The 16,300-nt window shown below is 32.5% G+C and overlaps 2 protein-coding genes across 3 annotated transcripts in view; one reads left to right on the forward strand and one right to left on the reverse strand.

The window, feature by feature from the left end:
• Window positions 1–3,078: 3,078 nt before the first annotated feature.
• Window positions 3,079–7,406, reverse strand: MED7 (mediator complex subunit 7). Its single transcript, XM_085958730.1, has 3 exons — window positions 7,078–7,406; window positions 6,065–6,333; window positions 3,079–4,379 (listed from the first exon to the last, which is right to left on the reverse strand). Exons 1-3 carry the CDS (start codon window positions 7,267–7,269, stop codon window positions 4,175–4,177), a joined length of 666 nt encoding a protein of 221 aa, XP_085814856.1. The 5' UTR covers window positions 7,270–7,406; the 3' UTR covers window positions 3,079–4,174.
• A 705-nt stretch (window positions 7,407–8,111) lies between these two features.
• The window catches only part of Btk (tyrosine-protein kinase Btk29A), a 324,307-nt gene continuing 316,118 nt past the window's right edge, over window positions 8,112–16,300 (forward strand). For both annotated transcript variants that reach the window (XM_085958514.1, XM_085958515.1), the window contains exons 1-2: window positions 8,112–8,265; window positions 8,464–8,643. In XM_085958514.1, coding sequence (XP_085814640.1) covers window positions 8,263–8,265; window positions 8,464–8,643 — 183 coding nt within the window. In that variant the 5' untranslated portion in view covers window positions 8,112–8,262. The remainder of the gene's footprint in view (window positions 8,266–8,463; window positions 8,644–16,300) is intronic.

Raw genomic sequence — 16,300 nt, forward strand, 5'->3', positions numbered from 1 at the left:
TGTTTCCGATCATAGATGTGCTTACCAAATTTCCGATACAATTCTTTCAAATTAAAATCTGTGCAAATACCATCAATTGAATAAATCCATAAATTGAAGTTACCAAGTAGCTAGAATTATAGAAAAATACGAAATATATTTTATTTTTCCAATTTGTCAACACAATTCTTTGGCATTTATTAAAACTATGTGAAAATCCAATAAACAATCATCAATGAAATACATACAGCCCTGAAACATGCGAGTTATTGATTTTCAGTGAGTTTCCATTGAGTGGAGTGCAGTTATGCCTCTGATGACATACCGGTGTGTGTCAATAGGTCATAAAATGTCAAAATTTTCGATGACTGACTGGTTCATAAAATAGTGTACTTTATTACGATTTATTGAATATTTTTATATGCCAGGACTCTGAAATCATTACGAAATTCGAATTAAAGGTATGGTTTTATATGAAAATAATGTTCAAGGGACTTTTTTTTTCGAATTTCGAATTATGAGTGTTCTTACTAAAGAGGTTTTACTGTATTAAGATTTTTTTCATTATAGAACAATCATCATTTTCTACAAACAATTTTCTATATTGCATTCAAAGTGTGAGCGATAGCACTACGATCATAATTCACAGTTTCATGCCACTGCCTGACTATAGGGCACCTTGTTAAGTAATTCATGGAAATTTTTCAATATAGTATGTAAGAATGTGTTTCGTAATTTGTTGAGAAAAAAATAACTGACAAGTCAACAATAGTATGTACCTATTAATGTTTCATTTTTATAAATGACCGTATCGTGTTGGCCACGCAACATAATATTATTTCTCTTGTCATGTGAAATATAAATCTTTTTTTCCAGAAACAGATCATGTATTTTGATTTATTATGTAAGTGGGAAGTATATTGTTTTTTTCTTTCAGTGCAGACTTTAATGAATATGGTCCATCATGAAATATGTAGTATTTCTTTTATATTATTATTCTAGGTGTATCCAGTATGGGCTGTTTTTTCAACAATCATATTGTGTTACTAATTAATAATAAATATCTTATTTTTTCCAGTTGGGTATTTATTGTACAGTAAGTAGCCGTTGTCTTGTATCAATGTAATTATTTATCCTTTGCAAGAAATAATCCTTACCATCCCTTTCAGTTGACCTAATAATCCATTCATTATCCATATAGTTACATATAACATTCGTGTATCTCTCTCATTCAGTTAAAATAAATTTTTTGAAATATAAAAATGGATTTTCATTTTCCCTAAATTATAATTGGCATTTCACTTAGTCATACTAAAGGCATAATTATTACACCAGCAGATTCAATGACCGTCGTGAGCAATTGTCTATTATAAATAATTATTACATGAAACGATTCAGCTACCAACTCGATCGTGTTGAGGCTTGATTCATAATATACGCTCAGTTGCTACTGTAAACAATAAGTTAAACAAAAAATATCTATTGGTCAGCTTGGTGGCAACACTACAGTCTTCTCTCATTATGTTGTTGCTTTAAATACCAATTGAGGATGACCTTTTAGACAATTTAATAAACTATTTCTTTTATTCAACGAATAAGATTTGAGAATGTAACATTATATTATACTGAATATACATAATTTGAAAACATCTCAGCATATACACTAGAAAAAATCATCTTGCGTTTAACATTGCCTGATTGTATTTATTATTTTAACAGACTATAATAATACAAAAGATAAATATGAGTATCCTAGTAAATACAATCATCAACTCATTACTAACTGTCTAAAAAATCATTTTGTAGAAAAAAATACGACACCCGACGGGACTTGAACCTTTATCTGTTGGATTCGCGCCAGTATGCTTTTCCAATTAAGCTATGGGGATCTTATTGAATTACGACGATTTTAACTAGTAGTTAGATGAAATGCTTATCGAATTGTGTTGTAATTTTGGCTATCGGTTTTAGTATATTAAATTAAGGTAGGTATCAAGTTACTCCTTAATTAATAACTGACGTTGCGGATCACTGCATTTAATTTTTATAGCATATGTACTTGTTCGTTTAATATACTAAAACCGATAGCCAACATTATGACGCAATTTGCAAGCATTGCATGTAAAACTAGTAGTTAAAATCATCGTAATTCAATAAGATGCCCGTAGCTTAATTGGAAAAGCATACTGGCGCGAATCCAGCAGATACAGGTTCAAGTCCCGTCGGGTGTCGTATTTTTTTTCTACAAAATGATTTTTTAGACAGTTAGTAATGAGTTGATGATTGTATTTACTAGGATACTCATATTTATCTTTTGTATTATTATAGTCTGTTAAAATAATAAATACAATCAGGCAATGTTAAACGCAAGACAAGATACGCCATGTGTGACCACACTTGCAAGCTCAAGGTTAATTCGGATAGTTTCGTACCTTCTTGGTAATCTTCGACACGATCATGCTCAAAAAACAGGATTGTTTCAATTCAGTGTTACGATTCAAAAGTAACTTCACGATCGTGATACAACGGTTGGCCTGATAATCTATCAACGTAATTTGAGCTTGAGACTGCTTTAGAATCTAAATAATATAAACAGGCTTTCAACTTATAATCATCTGGTCGTGCGAGAGATGCGCCTAAACTCTTCACACCAACACATTGGTTTTAAACATATCGATGGTGCAGTTGGATATGAGCGGACAGATCATCATATTGTTTTCTGAGCACCACTTGAAGAATCATCAAGAGTATCCCCACTTCTTCATATTGTTTACAGTTCTAGTTATTTTGATTGTGGTGAATACGAAGTGATAAATTCATTTTCCAAATTCCTCTTTATTATTCATGAAAGTATTGGGATTCTTTCATTAAAGTGTATTGTCAGTTAATTTTATCCAAATATGAGGTGAGAGCAGTGGCAATATTTTTTAGAAAACTTTGTGCAGTAATACTCTAAAGACACATTGTAATGATTTCACAATCGGCAACTTATGTTTGAAACAATGTACATCGATATAGAAAACTTCATGCATTCCAAATCCATACCAAAGTAGTAAAACAGAATCTTGACATTCGTTTGATCAATAAAAATGCAAGAATTGTGGATGAATTACATTTATATTTAAAAAAAATACACAAAGTTAAGTAAAATGACAGTGTTACGTTGAGTTTTAAGAATGCCAGTAATAAAACTGCCATGATTAAAGATGCTGTAGAAAACCTTCTACATATACAAATGGAGTTTAAATGTATGGAAAGTCAACCTGAAAACAAGATCTCTGTGCCCTTTGTTCCAATGTATCCACGGTGAATGGAATGTATTGCATTGTTACCTTGGTTACTATAGGCAACAATTACCTAAGGTCTACTAATTTTTTAAGTCTGAAAGGTATTCGTTGCGTAGAGAACTTTCAAAATACACTTTTGGTATTAAATTTACTTGAAAATCAACATGCTGGCCATGTGCACCTTATAACTTAGCAATAAAATCAATGTCATTTACAGTATTTAAGTGACAAATTTCAGTTGTATTAGTTGCTAACCAATAAATTCTTCTTCAATCTTTATAATCTTGAAAACATGTTCATAATTATTATGACTCATCTTTGTAAAATGATAGTTTATTTGAAGTCTTTGCTCATTTATTATATTTTAAATAATTCAATTACAGAAAATGTAAGTATGAATCAACACAACGTCTATGCAAGTTCAATATCGCGTATGACTCAATATGTTCAAAATACGTATTTTTGGCAATCTCGGTTAAACGGCACAAGCCACATTGATTGGTGCATTCAAATTTTGAAATTGACCAATAGACTACTTGCACTCGGTTAAAATCAATACCACGCATGAATTATCCATACTAAAGAAGCAAGCAAGCTCGTGTATATCCCTAGATCCAATACAGCGGAGTTGCGGCAATACCGCGTAAGGTCCAATTGATTTACAAAATAATCCTATGGCAATAAATTTGCACAGGCGTATGATAGTATAATATATTTTCTAATATAAAACAGGAAGACACAACAAACTGCATTTAAAAAAAAAATTTATTGACGAATTTGCAAGGTTTTTTGTCCCTCCTGAACATTTTGACAAATGGTTCCTCCGCGTTATTAAACTTCCATAGACGATAAGTCAAAATAAAAAAAATTACATACTATACAATACAAATAAGTAGTTAACTTAAATCTTATTGCATCTTGTCAACAATACCGCACATCATTTTATCTAATTCGTATAGGGGATCCGAGCCTGACGATTCTTTCTGGCTGGTGTCCATATGCTCAAACGCTTCAGTCGGCACCAACAACTTTGAATCCGATTCACATTGGTCCGGCAAACTCTGTAAGGCGTTTTGTAATATATCTTGGACTTTATCTAAATGTTTTTGGAACCTGAAAACAATTTGCATTTTATTTATTTAATTCCATATATAAAAAACACAGTTATGAAAAAATTCTAGAAAATAAAAGAATTCAACCGAGTGGGACTTGAACTCATGTCTTTCACTTACTAAACTGAGGTACTTCAAATTCCACCGATCTGGAGGCAATCTGCTTTATGATCAATTAAGGTAAATGGCATTACGAACTTAATCGTAACAGACGATCAAAGCTAATCAAATTTGGTTATTGGCATTGTTGTACTTATGAATAATGAAATTATAATTTTTTTCGAGCCATTGCATGTGTGGTTGCATTGGTAATAAGTTGATTATTTTCTTCTTCCATTGGTGACACCAAAAACAAAATGGTGGCTAGCATTCCGGTTTGAAGTCTGTTTCTTTATTTACATAACCTATATATTATGCATTTTTCATTGTTTACATGATTATTCACTTAAAATATTGCTTAACTAAATGTATTGCTTTTGGTTGCCTACATAAAAGTGACCAGGGAGTTCCATAGCTAAATTTTATATTGAAATGTCATGTGAGATGCGTGAAATGTCAAGTTTGATTACACACTATCCAATCTGAAGAATTTAAGTATTCAAGGTTTATTTTGGAAATATCTGTAAATAGAATCGTGTATATAATTAACAAATTGGACGAATCTGAAATTATGGTAGAATGTCATTGTAAAAGTGTGACGTTCTCTTCAAATGAACTTACAATGCGTTACTTGTAGCTAGGAAATCCAATCCCGAGCCAAAATTCTGATCCCGGGATTTCGGGATTACAATTTGACAATCCCGGGATTGTCATTTTTTCCATTGTTAATATAAAATTTTTATATTTACAAATAACATTGATAAAATCGGTCAAAAATAAATCTAGTAAAGTAAAAATATATGGAGTAAATAATATTGTATAAATAATGTGAATTTAATATGAGATTGCTGTTTCTGATAGTAAAGACTTAATGAATGGGTTAGCGAGATTTAAAATAGTAAAGCAAATCATGGTGTACTTATGGCATTTCCGCTTCATAAATCTAATTAGTCAGCCAAATATGAATCTGCCGTAAAACGTATGAGATCATGGTGAAATTACTTTGTTAATAGTGCGAAGCATTGTTTTTTTCCAATCTTTCTCATTTTTATTAATTTATGTGAAAAAATTAAATGAATCGGCAACTTACATATGGGTATAAATCAAACTTCATTCAAACTCAGTTTATTTCTAAAGTAGTTATTTGTTATTAAAAGTATTTTTCTGTTATATTTTCGTTTTTATTTTATTTTCCATAAAAATTGATAAAAAAAATCAATCCCGAAAGTTTCGGGATTATGTTTATCAATCCCGGGATTCATAGGTATCGAAAATAGCTCGGGATCCCGGGATTGGAATCCCTACTTGTAGCTAACTTAATAAGTTGTTTTTTATTGTTCAACTTTGTACATTTAGGCTACATCTCTACAAAAGATTTTTTTTTCATCATTTATGGTTACAATGCCTCCCAGCCAGATTGGTCATCTTTCGAGTCATTCAAATATTATATCTTTCCCCGTACCATCTTCCCATAGCAATTATGTTTTCCAAAAGGACTCTTTCTGTCACCTATATCATTGGTATACGCTCGACACGCAAAATTTCTTATAAAATAGCCAAATATGTTATAGATTCATAACTATTTACCTCATAGCTGTTTCCACTCTTTGTCTTTTCTGAAGCTCCATCATAACTCTTAATGTTTCTCGAGCCTGGTGAGGGCGGAATTCATTCAGAAGATGATGTATATGAATAAATAAGAGACTCAAATCTTCAACTTTTTCTGCTCTTCTAGGTGAATCGGGGCAGTGAACCAAAAGGTCGAGGAGATCAAGGAAATTGGCTAATAGGGAATGATTCAGTTTTTTTAACTCTCTCCGCCTTTCAAAGTGGATCGGATAAAGACGACGGAAGCCCTAGGAAACAAAAAAAAAATACATTGTTACTATGTATCAACAATAATTTGAAATTATAGCATATTTATGTTTTGAGAAGCGAGTCATTACGAAAGATATAATATAAAAAAAAATCTATAGGGAGATGCAGCATTTCCATATCAAAATGCAGTTGATAATAATGCGCGACATAACGTCACAGTAAGCTGCCGCTACGGGAGAAAAGTGTGTAATGTCATTTTTCTTGGTGCCTGGCTTCCCCTTAACCGACTTGTACCAAAAGGTTTATAGGCTTCTTTTTAATCTATCCAAAGTCTTTGATCATAGTGTTAGTTAAGCGACAAATATTCAGAGATACATTTTCATCATTTTGATTTTCAATATAAATAAAGGTTTGGGCATCTCTCTCTCATGGGATGCTCGAATCGAGCATCCATCGCCAATCATTATTTAAGTACTCCTGAGCCCTTAAAAAAACTTTCAATTATTGTTTACTCGAAAAGTATAAACATCAGAAATAGTAAACTTTTGAAATATAGTGTAATACATCATAAGTATAGGTAATCCACACATCTCTGGCATCATGGATGTTCAAAATATCTGTTATGTACCAAATAATATTGTATGTTATGTATTAAATAACAATTATAATCTTATTCCGGAATTAATCAGGGTCAACACAGGTGATGTATGAATTACCGTAGGAAATAAATTCTGACATTCGTGGCTAAAGAGGGATTACTGTATAACGAGCTACTAATTTACCTGACTTTCCAGAGATCTTATGATTGTATCGTCAGCATTAAAAGTATTTCCGAACATGGAATATGTGTCATGTATCGGTCGTGGAGGTAAAGGTACTTTATTTCGTCGTACATTCTCGTCTGTGTAGACACTTATGTACAGCATTGGAGGCAGTGGCAATGAGCTAACTTGCGTGGCTTCTGAAGAAGACATATTTAAATCCAAATTAAATAAAAATATGTATAATAAGATTTGGTATGCACCACAAATACGAATAATGCACTTTTGATTTTACTTCTTTTCTCATGTAAACCAGTAAACGAAACGTCAGATTAGATTGTTTATGCTATAGTCGTCTATACTCTATGGCATAGACTGTCTATGGGGAACTGTAATGTTTCCATAATTAAAAAAACATTTATAAATTATTAAATACTACCACCTGTCGTGCAATAGTGATACTAAATTTGTAAATTCTAAAAAAATGTTAAAACAATCAGTCATTTGAAAAATTATAAATGTTGGTAATAAAAAAAACCTTATGTTATTCAGAAAGGATGTGAACAATAAGTGTAGGTATACACTATTAATTAAATTTATATACATAAATAAAATGACCCAATTCTCCATAATGATTTTTTTTCCAATTAGCTAGTATGAATTTTTAAATATAACTTGTTATGGCCATCAAATTGATTTAACAAACTAATTACCTATACCATTGGCATGGGTTTTATAAATATAATGATATTCAACTAGGTATATTACAATAAAACAAATAGGATCATTGCAATGATTACGACTGCGTAAAAGCAACAATTTAGGTATTTACGATGATCGAAGAATAACAACAATTTTATATCATGAGTAATAATTTTATTTATTGTTTAAGAAATTTAAAGTTAAACATGTTATTCTATTATAGCGTGTGAATATAATATAATGTAAACAATATTTATAGCACCTGCTTTACACCTGTTTATTTATTTTTGTTGATTATTTATCTCTTGAGTTTTTATCTTCCTTGCATTATCTATGGATGCTGCGGGCAGTTTGTTTGTTTCTATGTCAAAATTTGATGTGTTGCCGTCTACTTCCGCCCGGTCTGGCATTTCGATCGAGAAAGGAAACATTTTTAATATTTGACCAATAGTATTTTGTGTAGGTGTATCGGTCAAAATGGATTTTTAATTTAGCACCGTTTTAATGGCAAGTACCATTTCTTATATCCCCATTGTAATCGGTTGTTAAAAATTCAAATAACATCTGAGTCAGTTATTTGTAAACGAATTTTTGATGTCCTATTCGTGATTGAAATATCACAGAAATAAAAGTGATCTGTCAACAGAGACCTATCGGAATGTCGGTGAAATTCTTTATATTCATTGTTGTGCTGTTCATTTTCAGGCTAACGGAATTTTCACGATGGTAGGCGCCGGTAAAGATGAGAAGGGGGAGGAAATCTTACGTCAAGGGATGATGACTAAACGGTCCCAAAACAAGAAACGATTCACGCCCGTCAACTACAAACTGCGATGGTTCATCCTAACCAGAAAAGCTCTCACTTATTATGATATGGACGGCGAGGTAAATATACCATAAATATTTTGTTTATTGGTGTAGGAAGTTAATTTCTAATCTATTTTTATTCAAGAAGTTTTGCCAGTATTTTAAAATGTATTTTATTAGGTTTAACTACCAAACTTTTTGTTATTTATATGCTGTGATTTTCTATTGTGTTTGATAGTTTATAAAATGTTTGTTAGCAGACTAAAATGAACAATAGAATAATGAAAAAAAATATACTGAGCAGGATTCTTTTGTTTATCAATCAGTTCTAACCTTTACCAGTATTCGTTGAATATACAGTATCTAGGCATTAGTATTATTGCTTCTTGGACTACCTATACACTTACATTACAGGAACCTTTCTCAACGTGGCATTTGTAATTTACGGTAAATTGATACAATTGAGTTTAACTGACGCTACAGAATTATTCAATGCAGCCTTTTCATATCCTGGATGCTAAAAAATATTGTACCAGGCTTTGGTATTCCATTTATTGTAATTGTTTTTTTATTCAAGACGACACGTATAATGTCACAAGGTCTGGAAAATACACATTCTTTTTCAATGTATGTCAGTATGGACCTAATAGGTTGAGCAACTGGCTAATATCTATTTTTCGCAAAAACAAAAATCTGTTAATATAAACCTCCACCCTGTGGAGGCCCATATGATCTTCTTAGTATTGGATGTGGAATATATCTGCACAATATTTAAGAATGTATCACTTTCCATTGAACTTAGATAACATGGAAATCCCCCAGAAACATACTTATACACCTATGAAACGAAAGACGTATAATCTAATTCCACTCAGTTCAATATTTTTACCAGGATTTTTCTAATATGTATGTTTATGAGGATATTTGATATTTCAAGTTAGATATTTTCCCATTATATCTGGAAATAAACAAACTGTCGTAACAAACACAATTTCATCTCTGCATGTTCCACTGGAGATCCATTTCTTTTTTTTTTGATCATATTCGCTCGTCAGTTGGAGCATAATATGCCTCTAAAAATTCATGTCGCCTGTCAGTCTTCTTGTACGAGGGTGGGTCAATAAGTCCTTAGAAAAGCCGACAGGTGGCGCGACTAGTACTGTAAGCGGTTTGTTTTCATGCAGCGGCACTACCGATTCAGTATGCTGCGAAGTTTCAATCAGATTGGTCGGGTTGTTGTGTGTTTCTCGTACATTTAAAAAAAAAATTTGCTTGTGGAAAATGGAAAAATGGAAAATGGAGAAAATTGAGTTTAGAGCTGTTATTAAACATTTTAATATAAAAGGGTTAACAGCAAAGGAAATAAAAAAATGAGTTGGATTTAGTTCACGGCATATCTGCTCCTTCACTTGCAACTATTTATAACTGGTTAAATGAATTTAAACGTGGTCGTACATCAACAAAGGATGAACCACGCTCAGGACGTCCTGTAGAGGTGACTACACCAGAAATGATCAATAAAATCCACGATATGGTGTTAAGTGACCAAAGATTAAAGTTGAGTGAGATAATTGAGGTTACAGGGATCTCAAAAGGTAGCGTCATTTCTATTTTACATGACAAATTGGGCATGAAAAATATTTCTGCAAGATGGGTGCCGCGTTTGCTCACAGTCGACAATAAACGCAATAGGGTGGTGGCCTCTAAAGCCCTGTTGTCGCTCATGCAACGCAATCTGGATGAATTTTTTCGTCGCTTTGTGACTGTAGATGAAACATGGATACACCACTATACTCCCGAGACGAAAGAACAGTCAAAGCAGTGGATTGCGAAGACAAACCATGTCCAAAGAAGGCGAAAACCGTAAAATCAGCTGGTAAGGTTATGGCTACTGTATTTTGGGATGCACGTGAAATTATTTTCGTTGACTATTTGGAAAAAGGAAAAACAATAACAGGGAATTATTATGCATCTTTATTGGACCAGCTAAAAAACGAAATTGAAGAAAAACGGCCTCATTTAAACAGGAAAAAAATCCTCTTTCATCAGAACAATGCCCGTGTTCACACATGTTTACGATCAATGGCTAAAATTGAAGAATTGAAGTTCGAATTGGTCGACCACCCACCGTATTCGCCAGATTTAGCCCCCAGTGACTTTTTCCTTTTCCCAAACTTAAAAAAATGGTTAAGTGGACAACGTTTTTTTTCAAATGAAGTAGTCATTGATCGGACAAATGCTTATTTTGAGGACCTTCCGAAAACTTATTTTTCTGACGGTTTAAAAAAAATTGAGAAACGTCTAACCAAGTGTATTGAGCTCCAAGGAGATTATGTTGAGAAATAAAAAAAAAATACAAAAATAAAAACTGTTTTAATGCTTTTTTCTAAGGAATTATTGACCCACCCTCGTATCTTCCTAGGTCATGCCAGCATCATTTAGATCTACGGCAGTAGCGAAGGCCGTGAAGGTAGGCTGTTAGGATCCGCCATAAATAGTGCATATTAAACCTTGTTAGTCATATGTATTTTTTTTATTGAATTAAGACTACAATTTACAGATGGTGTTGGTTAGTTTCTAAAAATCAATTAAACCCTGCCTAAACCAAATCATAATAGTTTTGGAATACTTTGGGCAATACGACAAAATTGTGCACACTTTTTCATTCATACTTTCTTTGGATTAAGAATACATATTACATTAAGCCTTCCCTAAACCAAACTATAATAGATAATAAATATTATTCTATCTATAATTTATAAATATGTATGATTTAATTCCATAATTTTAGGTATTTTATAGATAGACAAGCATTTTTTGACTATTATTTATTGTGGCTTGGTTTCGCATTGTTTAATTGAATTTTAAAAACTAACCAACACCGTCTGTAAATCGTAGTCTTATTTCTATGAAAACAAATATAAGTTTGACTGACAAAGTGTAGTGTGCACTATTTATGGCTGATCTTAACAACCTACCTCCGTCCTTCGCCACTGCTCTATGGTATACACTCTGTGGATGGTATTAGGATAGGACGCCGGAATATGGTTGGCTTAAAGAACAGGCAAACCGGGTTGAAATCTTCTTCAGGCATCCGTAGCACGTGGCTGAGGCACTCTTATCTCCTCGTTACTCGTTACTCCCGTATTATACGGTAATGCGATCAAATCAACTGCTGTGGTAAAACTCGACCAACATTGTTCTTATGGTGCAAAAAGAGACTTTCGTCGATTTTGACATACGGTCCCTCATATCATTCATCACCATTCAGTCAAAAGTCAATATGACCAGAAACATGGTTACGTGTAAATTGTACGTATTACACTTTGCTGTATCGCAGTTCACTGTGAGCCCTCATACTGGAAACAGATGGTTATATAGCATTGAGATAAAAAGAATACACATTGTTCGTGGAGCATTGCAGATATTCTGCATAGGAGCATATCTGATAATAATGCTGTCACTATTTTCAGATATTTGATACTTACAGGCACCTATTTGCTAACCAACTTGAATCATTTGGAGTTTTCTATAAATATGTATATGATTATATTTCTAATTTAGTTACCAACCTATTTTTTTTCTGTCTTTTCCTTATATTCTGATGGTTTTTATTATAAGTATGTAAGTGTTTTATTTAGAGATGAATTTGATCTACGGCCATCCGCCATCGGTTTGCGATACAAGAGCTCACGTTGAACTATGACACAGCTAATTGCATAATTATGTACAATTATACGGATAAGAAACATAGTTGATCATAAAAAGGTGTATGAAAAATCAAGATTTTTACATCTTTGCCCTTTGATTGGCCAGGTTCAGTATTTTATCATATTTAGTAACCGTGGCCCGTTTAAATGGCACATTTTCTGAATCCTTTGACATATTATTTATCTCATCGATGAGCAAAATCTTCATTTTTGATAAGCGGATGGTGAAACAGAAATAATGTAAATTAGGATTCCTCAAAGACTATATAAATAAGATATTTCTTGCCTTATTACTCCAATGGACAAGCATGGTATTTGTTCTAAAAATAATGCAATAGACACTCATAACTGCATTCAAATTTGGCACTCATATAATTCCAGTTAATGGTGACTTCGATGCTAATAAAAATGTTTATGACAAAATGCTAACAATATTAGTTCTTCTTTCCTAGGATATACCATGTGTGTGTATGTACACTACTTTCTAGTGGGATGTTAGAGCCATGTAATTTTCAAATTGCATGTATTTTTGTGTAGCTACAAATATCTATTCACAACGTCATCGATTATCTGATGATTAGTTCAAGTGACACGTTGGTTATTTCTGAACTGCGCTGTCAGGCTAGGCCACACTTTGATAAAAGTAACGCGTCCACTGAACCTATCTAGGTGTTTAGTCATAGTTTTTTTGTACAAAATTAATCACTATTTGTGTACTGACAATTTATTATACTATTGTCCTTCATAACTCTACAGCTCATATTAAGCCTTGATGTCATCAGTTTCCAGTTATTGGGGAATTCTGATATCTTCCTTATTGATCTGCTTCTTCTTTTTGTTGTGCCATCTTTTATCGGAGAGCGACCACCATCTGGGTGATGGGTGATGTATCATCTGTTACCCGGAACAATTCGGCGTCGTACACTTGGTCCTTAACCCTTAAATTGCAGATACCATTGATTTTTCCTTTGCTGGGGAATGCTGAACTTTTCGCTCTCTCATGATGTAGCCATGGTACTGGTCTGCTGTTAGTAAAGATGAAATAAATTGTTTTTGATTTATTTTTATTTAACTCTAATTTCATTGAATTATTTAAAAAATTTTCTAAAATTGGCAATTCTGTAATCATCTCAAATCCAATCAAACGTAGAATTCCACAATGGGCCAGTGGACTAAAGTCAAAGGGTTGTCTTTGCGGTCATGTCATTATGCTTTGTATTGATAACATTGATAGTACACATATTAACCGTTGTCTTCCTTAGTATTAATAGAGTGTTGAAATTTTTAAAACTACGTCTCTCTGTAGCTTCACATAGATGTTCAGTAATATTATACATATTTGAGGAAGACATCTTTTCTTTGGAGTACCTATAAGTAGATGCGTAGAAAAGCATTGAATGTAAAGACGACTTTTAAAATACTCTTGCAAACTTTGAAAATATTCTTTAAAACAGTTATTTTAGTTATAACCAGTGGCGGCTCGTGGATATTATATCTGGGGGTGCTGCGGTTGATTAAAAATAAAAATAAATATTTATTTAGATTATTTTTTTTTTTTTTTTTTTTTTTCGACCATGTCCGATCCTGATAGGATCATATGGGCCTCCACAGAGTGGAGGTTTGTATTGACAGATTTTGTTTTTTTACGAGAAATGGATGTCAGCCACTTGCTCAACCTATTAGGTTCCATACCCTGACACACACAAATTGAAAAACAATTTTTGTACTTGCCAGACCCAGGATTAGAGACTAAGCTTCGAGCGGCATGCGCCGCTCCCCGCGCCCTTCCTTCGCCTATTCGAGCATATTTTATCGAAAATGTTACTGCATGAAATCACGCTATGCATCACTTTCATCGCAGTGTATGATATTTATTATTGGATGTATCGGTGCGTGGGCGAGCTTAACACGCTTAAATAATATTGATATTTTCTTATAATATACATAAATTTATTTATATTATAATATTACATTTCTCAATTTGCTTGGGGGTGCTGCAGTTCCGCAGTGCATATGGATGAGCCGCCACTGGTTATAACATCAGTGGAAAGCTATGTAGCTGATTTTTATAGCATAATAGAAACTGCAGAGATATCACCGTTAATTTAACATTATTGTAAACACGTTGCTTGATTTTCTCACTGCCACTAAAGCGACATAATGTTAAGTGTTGCTTAAGGCTTTTTAAGTATGACTATGCATTTGTCCCGTACACAAAGAGAAGAATTATGATAAAATAATTATAGAAAAAGCCTAAATCGCAATTTAGGAATTGTGGTAATTTTAATACATACCGTGTTTATAATATTGTGACGAATTCTGATGTATTATAATTCTGATAAGATTAGCTAATGTTTTCATCATTGTCAGTTTAGCATTATGAATAATTAATTATGTTTGACTACATTGTCTGTTTTCTAATGTTTGTTTTTTATGGCTAATTACATGCAGCTATAAAAGGATTACATAAGTCTTAAGGAAGAGACTTATTTAAGGTAAGTGTTGATAAACATGTATTTTTTTTAATACACTTATAATTATTTTGCTGATATGCAAACGTATACATACATCTGTATGGCGGCAGGTTGTAAACATAAGTATGAACTCTGGTGAAACTGGGAGACATTTACTATTTTTCGTTCCATTTTGGAGGCAACTTGAGTATCACTGGAGGGTTATTTATAATATTATTATCCTTTTGAGACACCGCAGTGCCATAAAACAAAACTTTTATACATGTCTTATTCTCTCCTGGTTTTAAAATCGCCCACCATTTTAGGTTTGATAAGAAAAGAATAAATTATAGGTACATTAATCTAATATAATAATCCATATTATGCAAAGAACGTATGTAGGTAGTAATACCTACAGAGAACTCTGGGTGTATGGAGTCCTTCGTCTCTGGTAATTTTGGTATGGTGATAGAGAGACATTACAGGAATTGGTATCACATTATAACGAACACAAGTATAAAATTAAAACACAAAACTTTTTTCGCTTTTGCACGAAACTGACATTTGAGGGTTGGTTAATTATGGACACGTAATAATTAGGTTTGCACTGCACTTGCATTTCTTTTTATCACGGTTGAGTTTACACATTATTCATTAATAACACAATTACAATAAGGGGTGCACTGAGTGATAAGGGTTGAAACAAGCGAAGGCTACATTGTGATATAAGGCCGTGCCGCATGGTGTTTCTAGACTATTTTTAGACGTAGGAACATTATTTATTATGAAAAAGGAATTTCATCATAAAAAAATAGATGATTCTGTAATATCCAACATTTTAATGATAAGATTGATACTGTTTTACATACATTTTTTGAAATTTCAGGTGTTAATTTTGTAGTTGAGATTCTTAAAACTGCTTGTAAAAATGTTCATCGGTGATGCTTGATCGTAAAGAGTTTTTATTGATATTCATAATTGAAAATGTTTGTTCACATATTATGTAGGTTGATCCAAAAATAACCAACATTTTTCGAGCAGAATCTTTAAGTTGTTGGAATTTGTCCGAATTAAGAGTGTTGTAAAATTTGTAGATTTCTTCTCTTCGGTGCAATAATTCATGTACTTAGATATTATATTTATGATATAAATAAAATGATATGATATAAAATGTAGAAAAAAAGTAAACTTTTTTAGAAATACGCTTAAAGTTCGCTGGCCCCACAGAAATACTTGGCGGGCCACAGATTGCCCAGGCCTGATATAGACTATGTACCAGTGGCGAAGACTCCATACTAGGCGATTATTTAAAGCCTACCTTAAGAAAAATATTTTTTAATTTTATATTGACATATTAAATAATATAATCACATAATAATATATTCAATATGTCCAACGACATCTATCGTATAATTGTCATAATAATTTTACGATCTTTTCCACTATTTCAATAAGCACCATTTATGGCATGTCTCGAAGGCTTAAAAAATAAGCGACATCTCGTTTCGCTTCACATATTGTATGGATTACGTTCGCGTGAATCGAAAACTTTTTTTATATGAAGTTTGTTTC

This window comes from Rhyacophila brunnea, unplaced genomic scaffold (genome assembly GCF_057557595.1).
Source record: "Rhyacophila brunnea isolate RB1 unplaced genomic scaffold, BYU_Rbru_1.0 scaffold_8, whole genome shotgun sequence".
Lineage (NCBI taxonomy): Eukaryota > Metazoa > Arthropoda > Insecta > Trichoptera > Rhyacophilidae > Rhyacophila > Rhyacophila brunnea.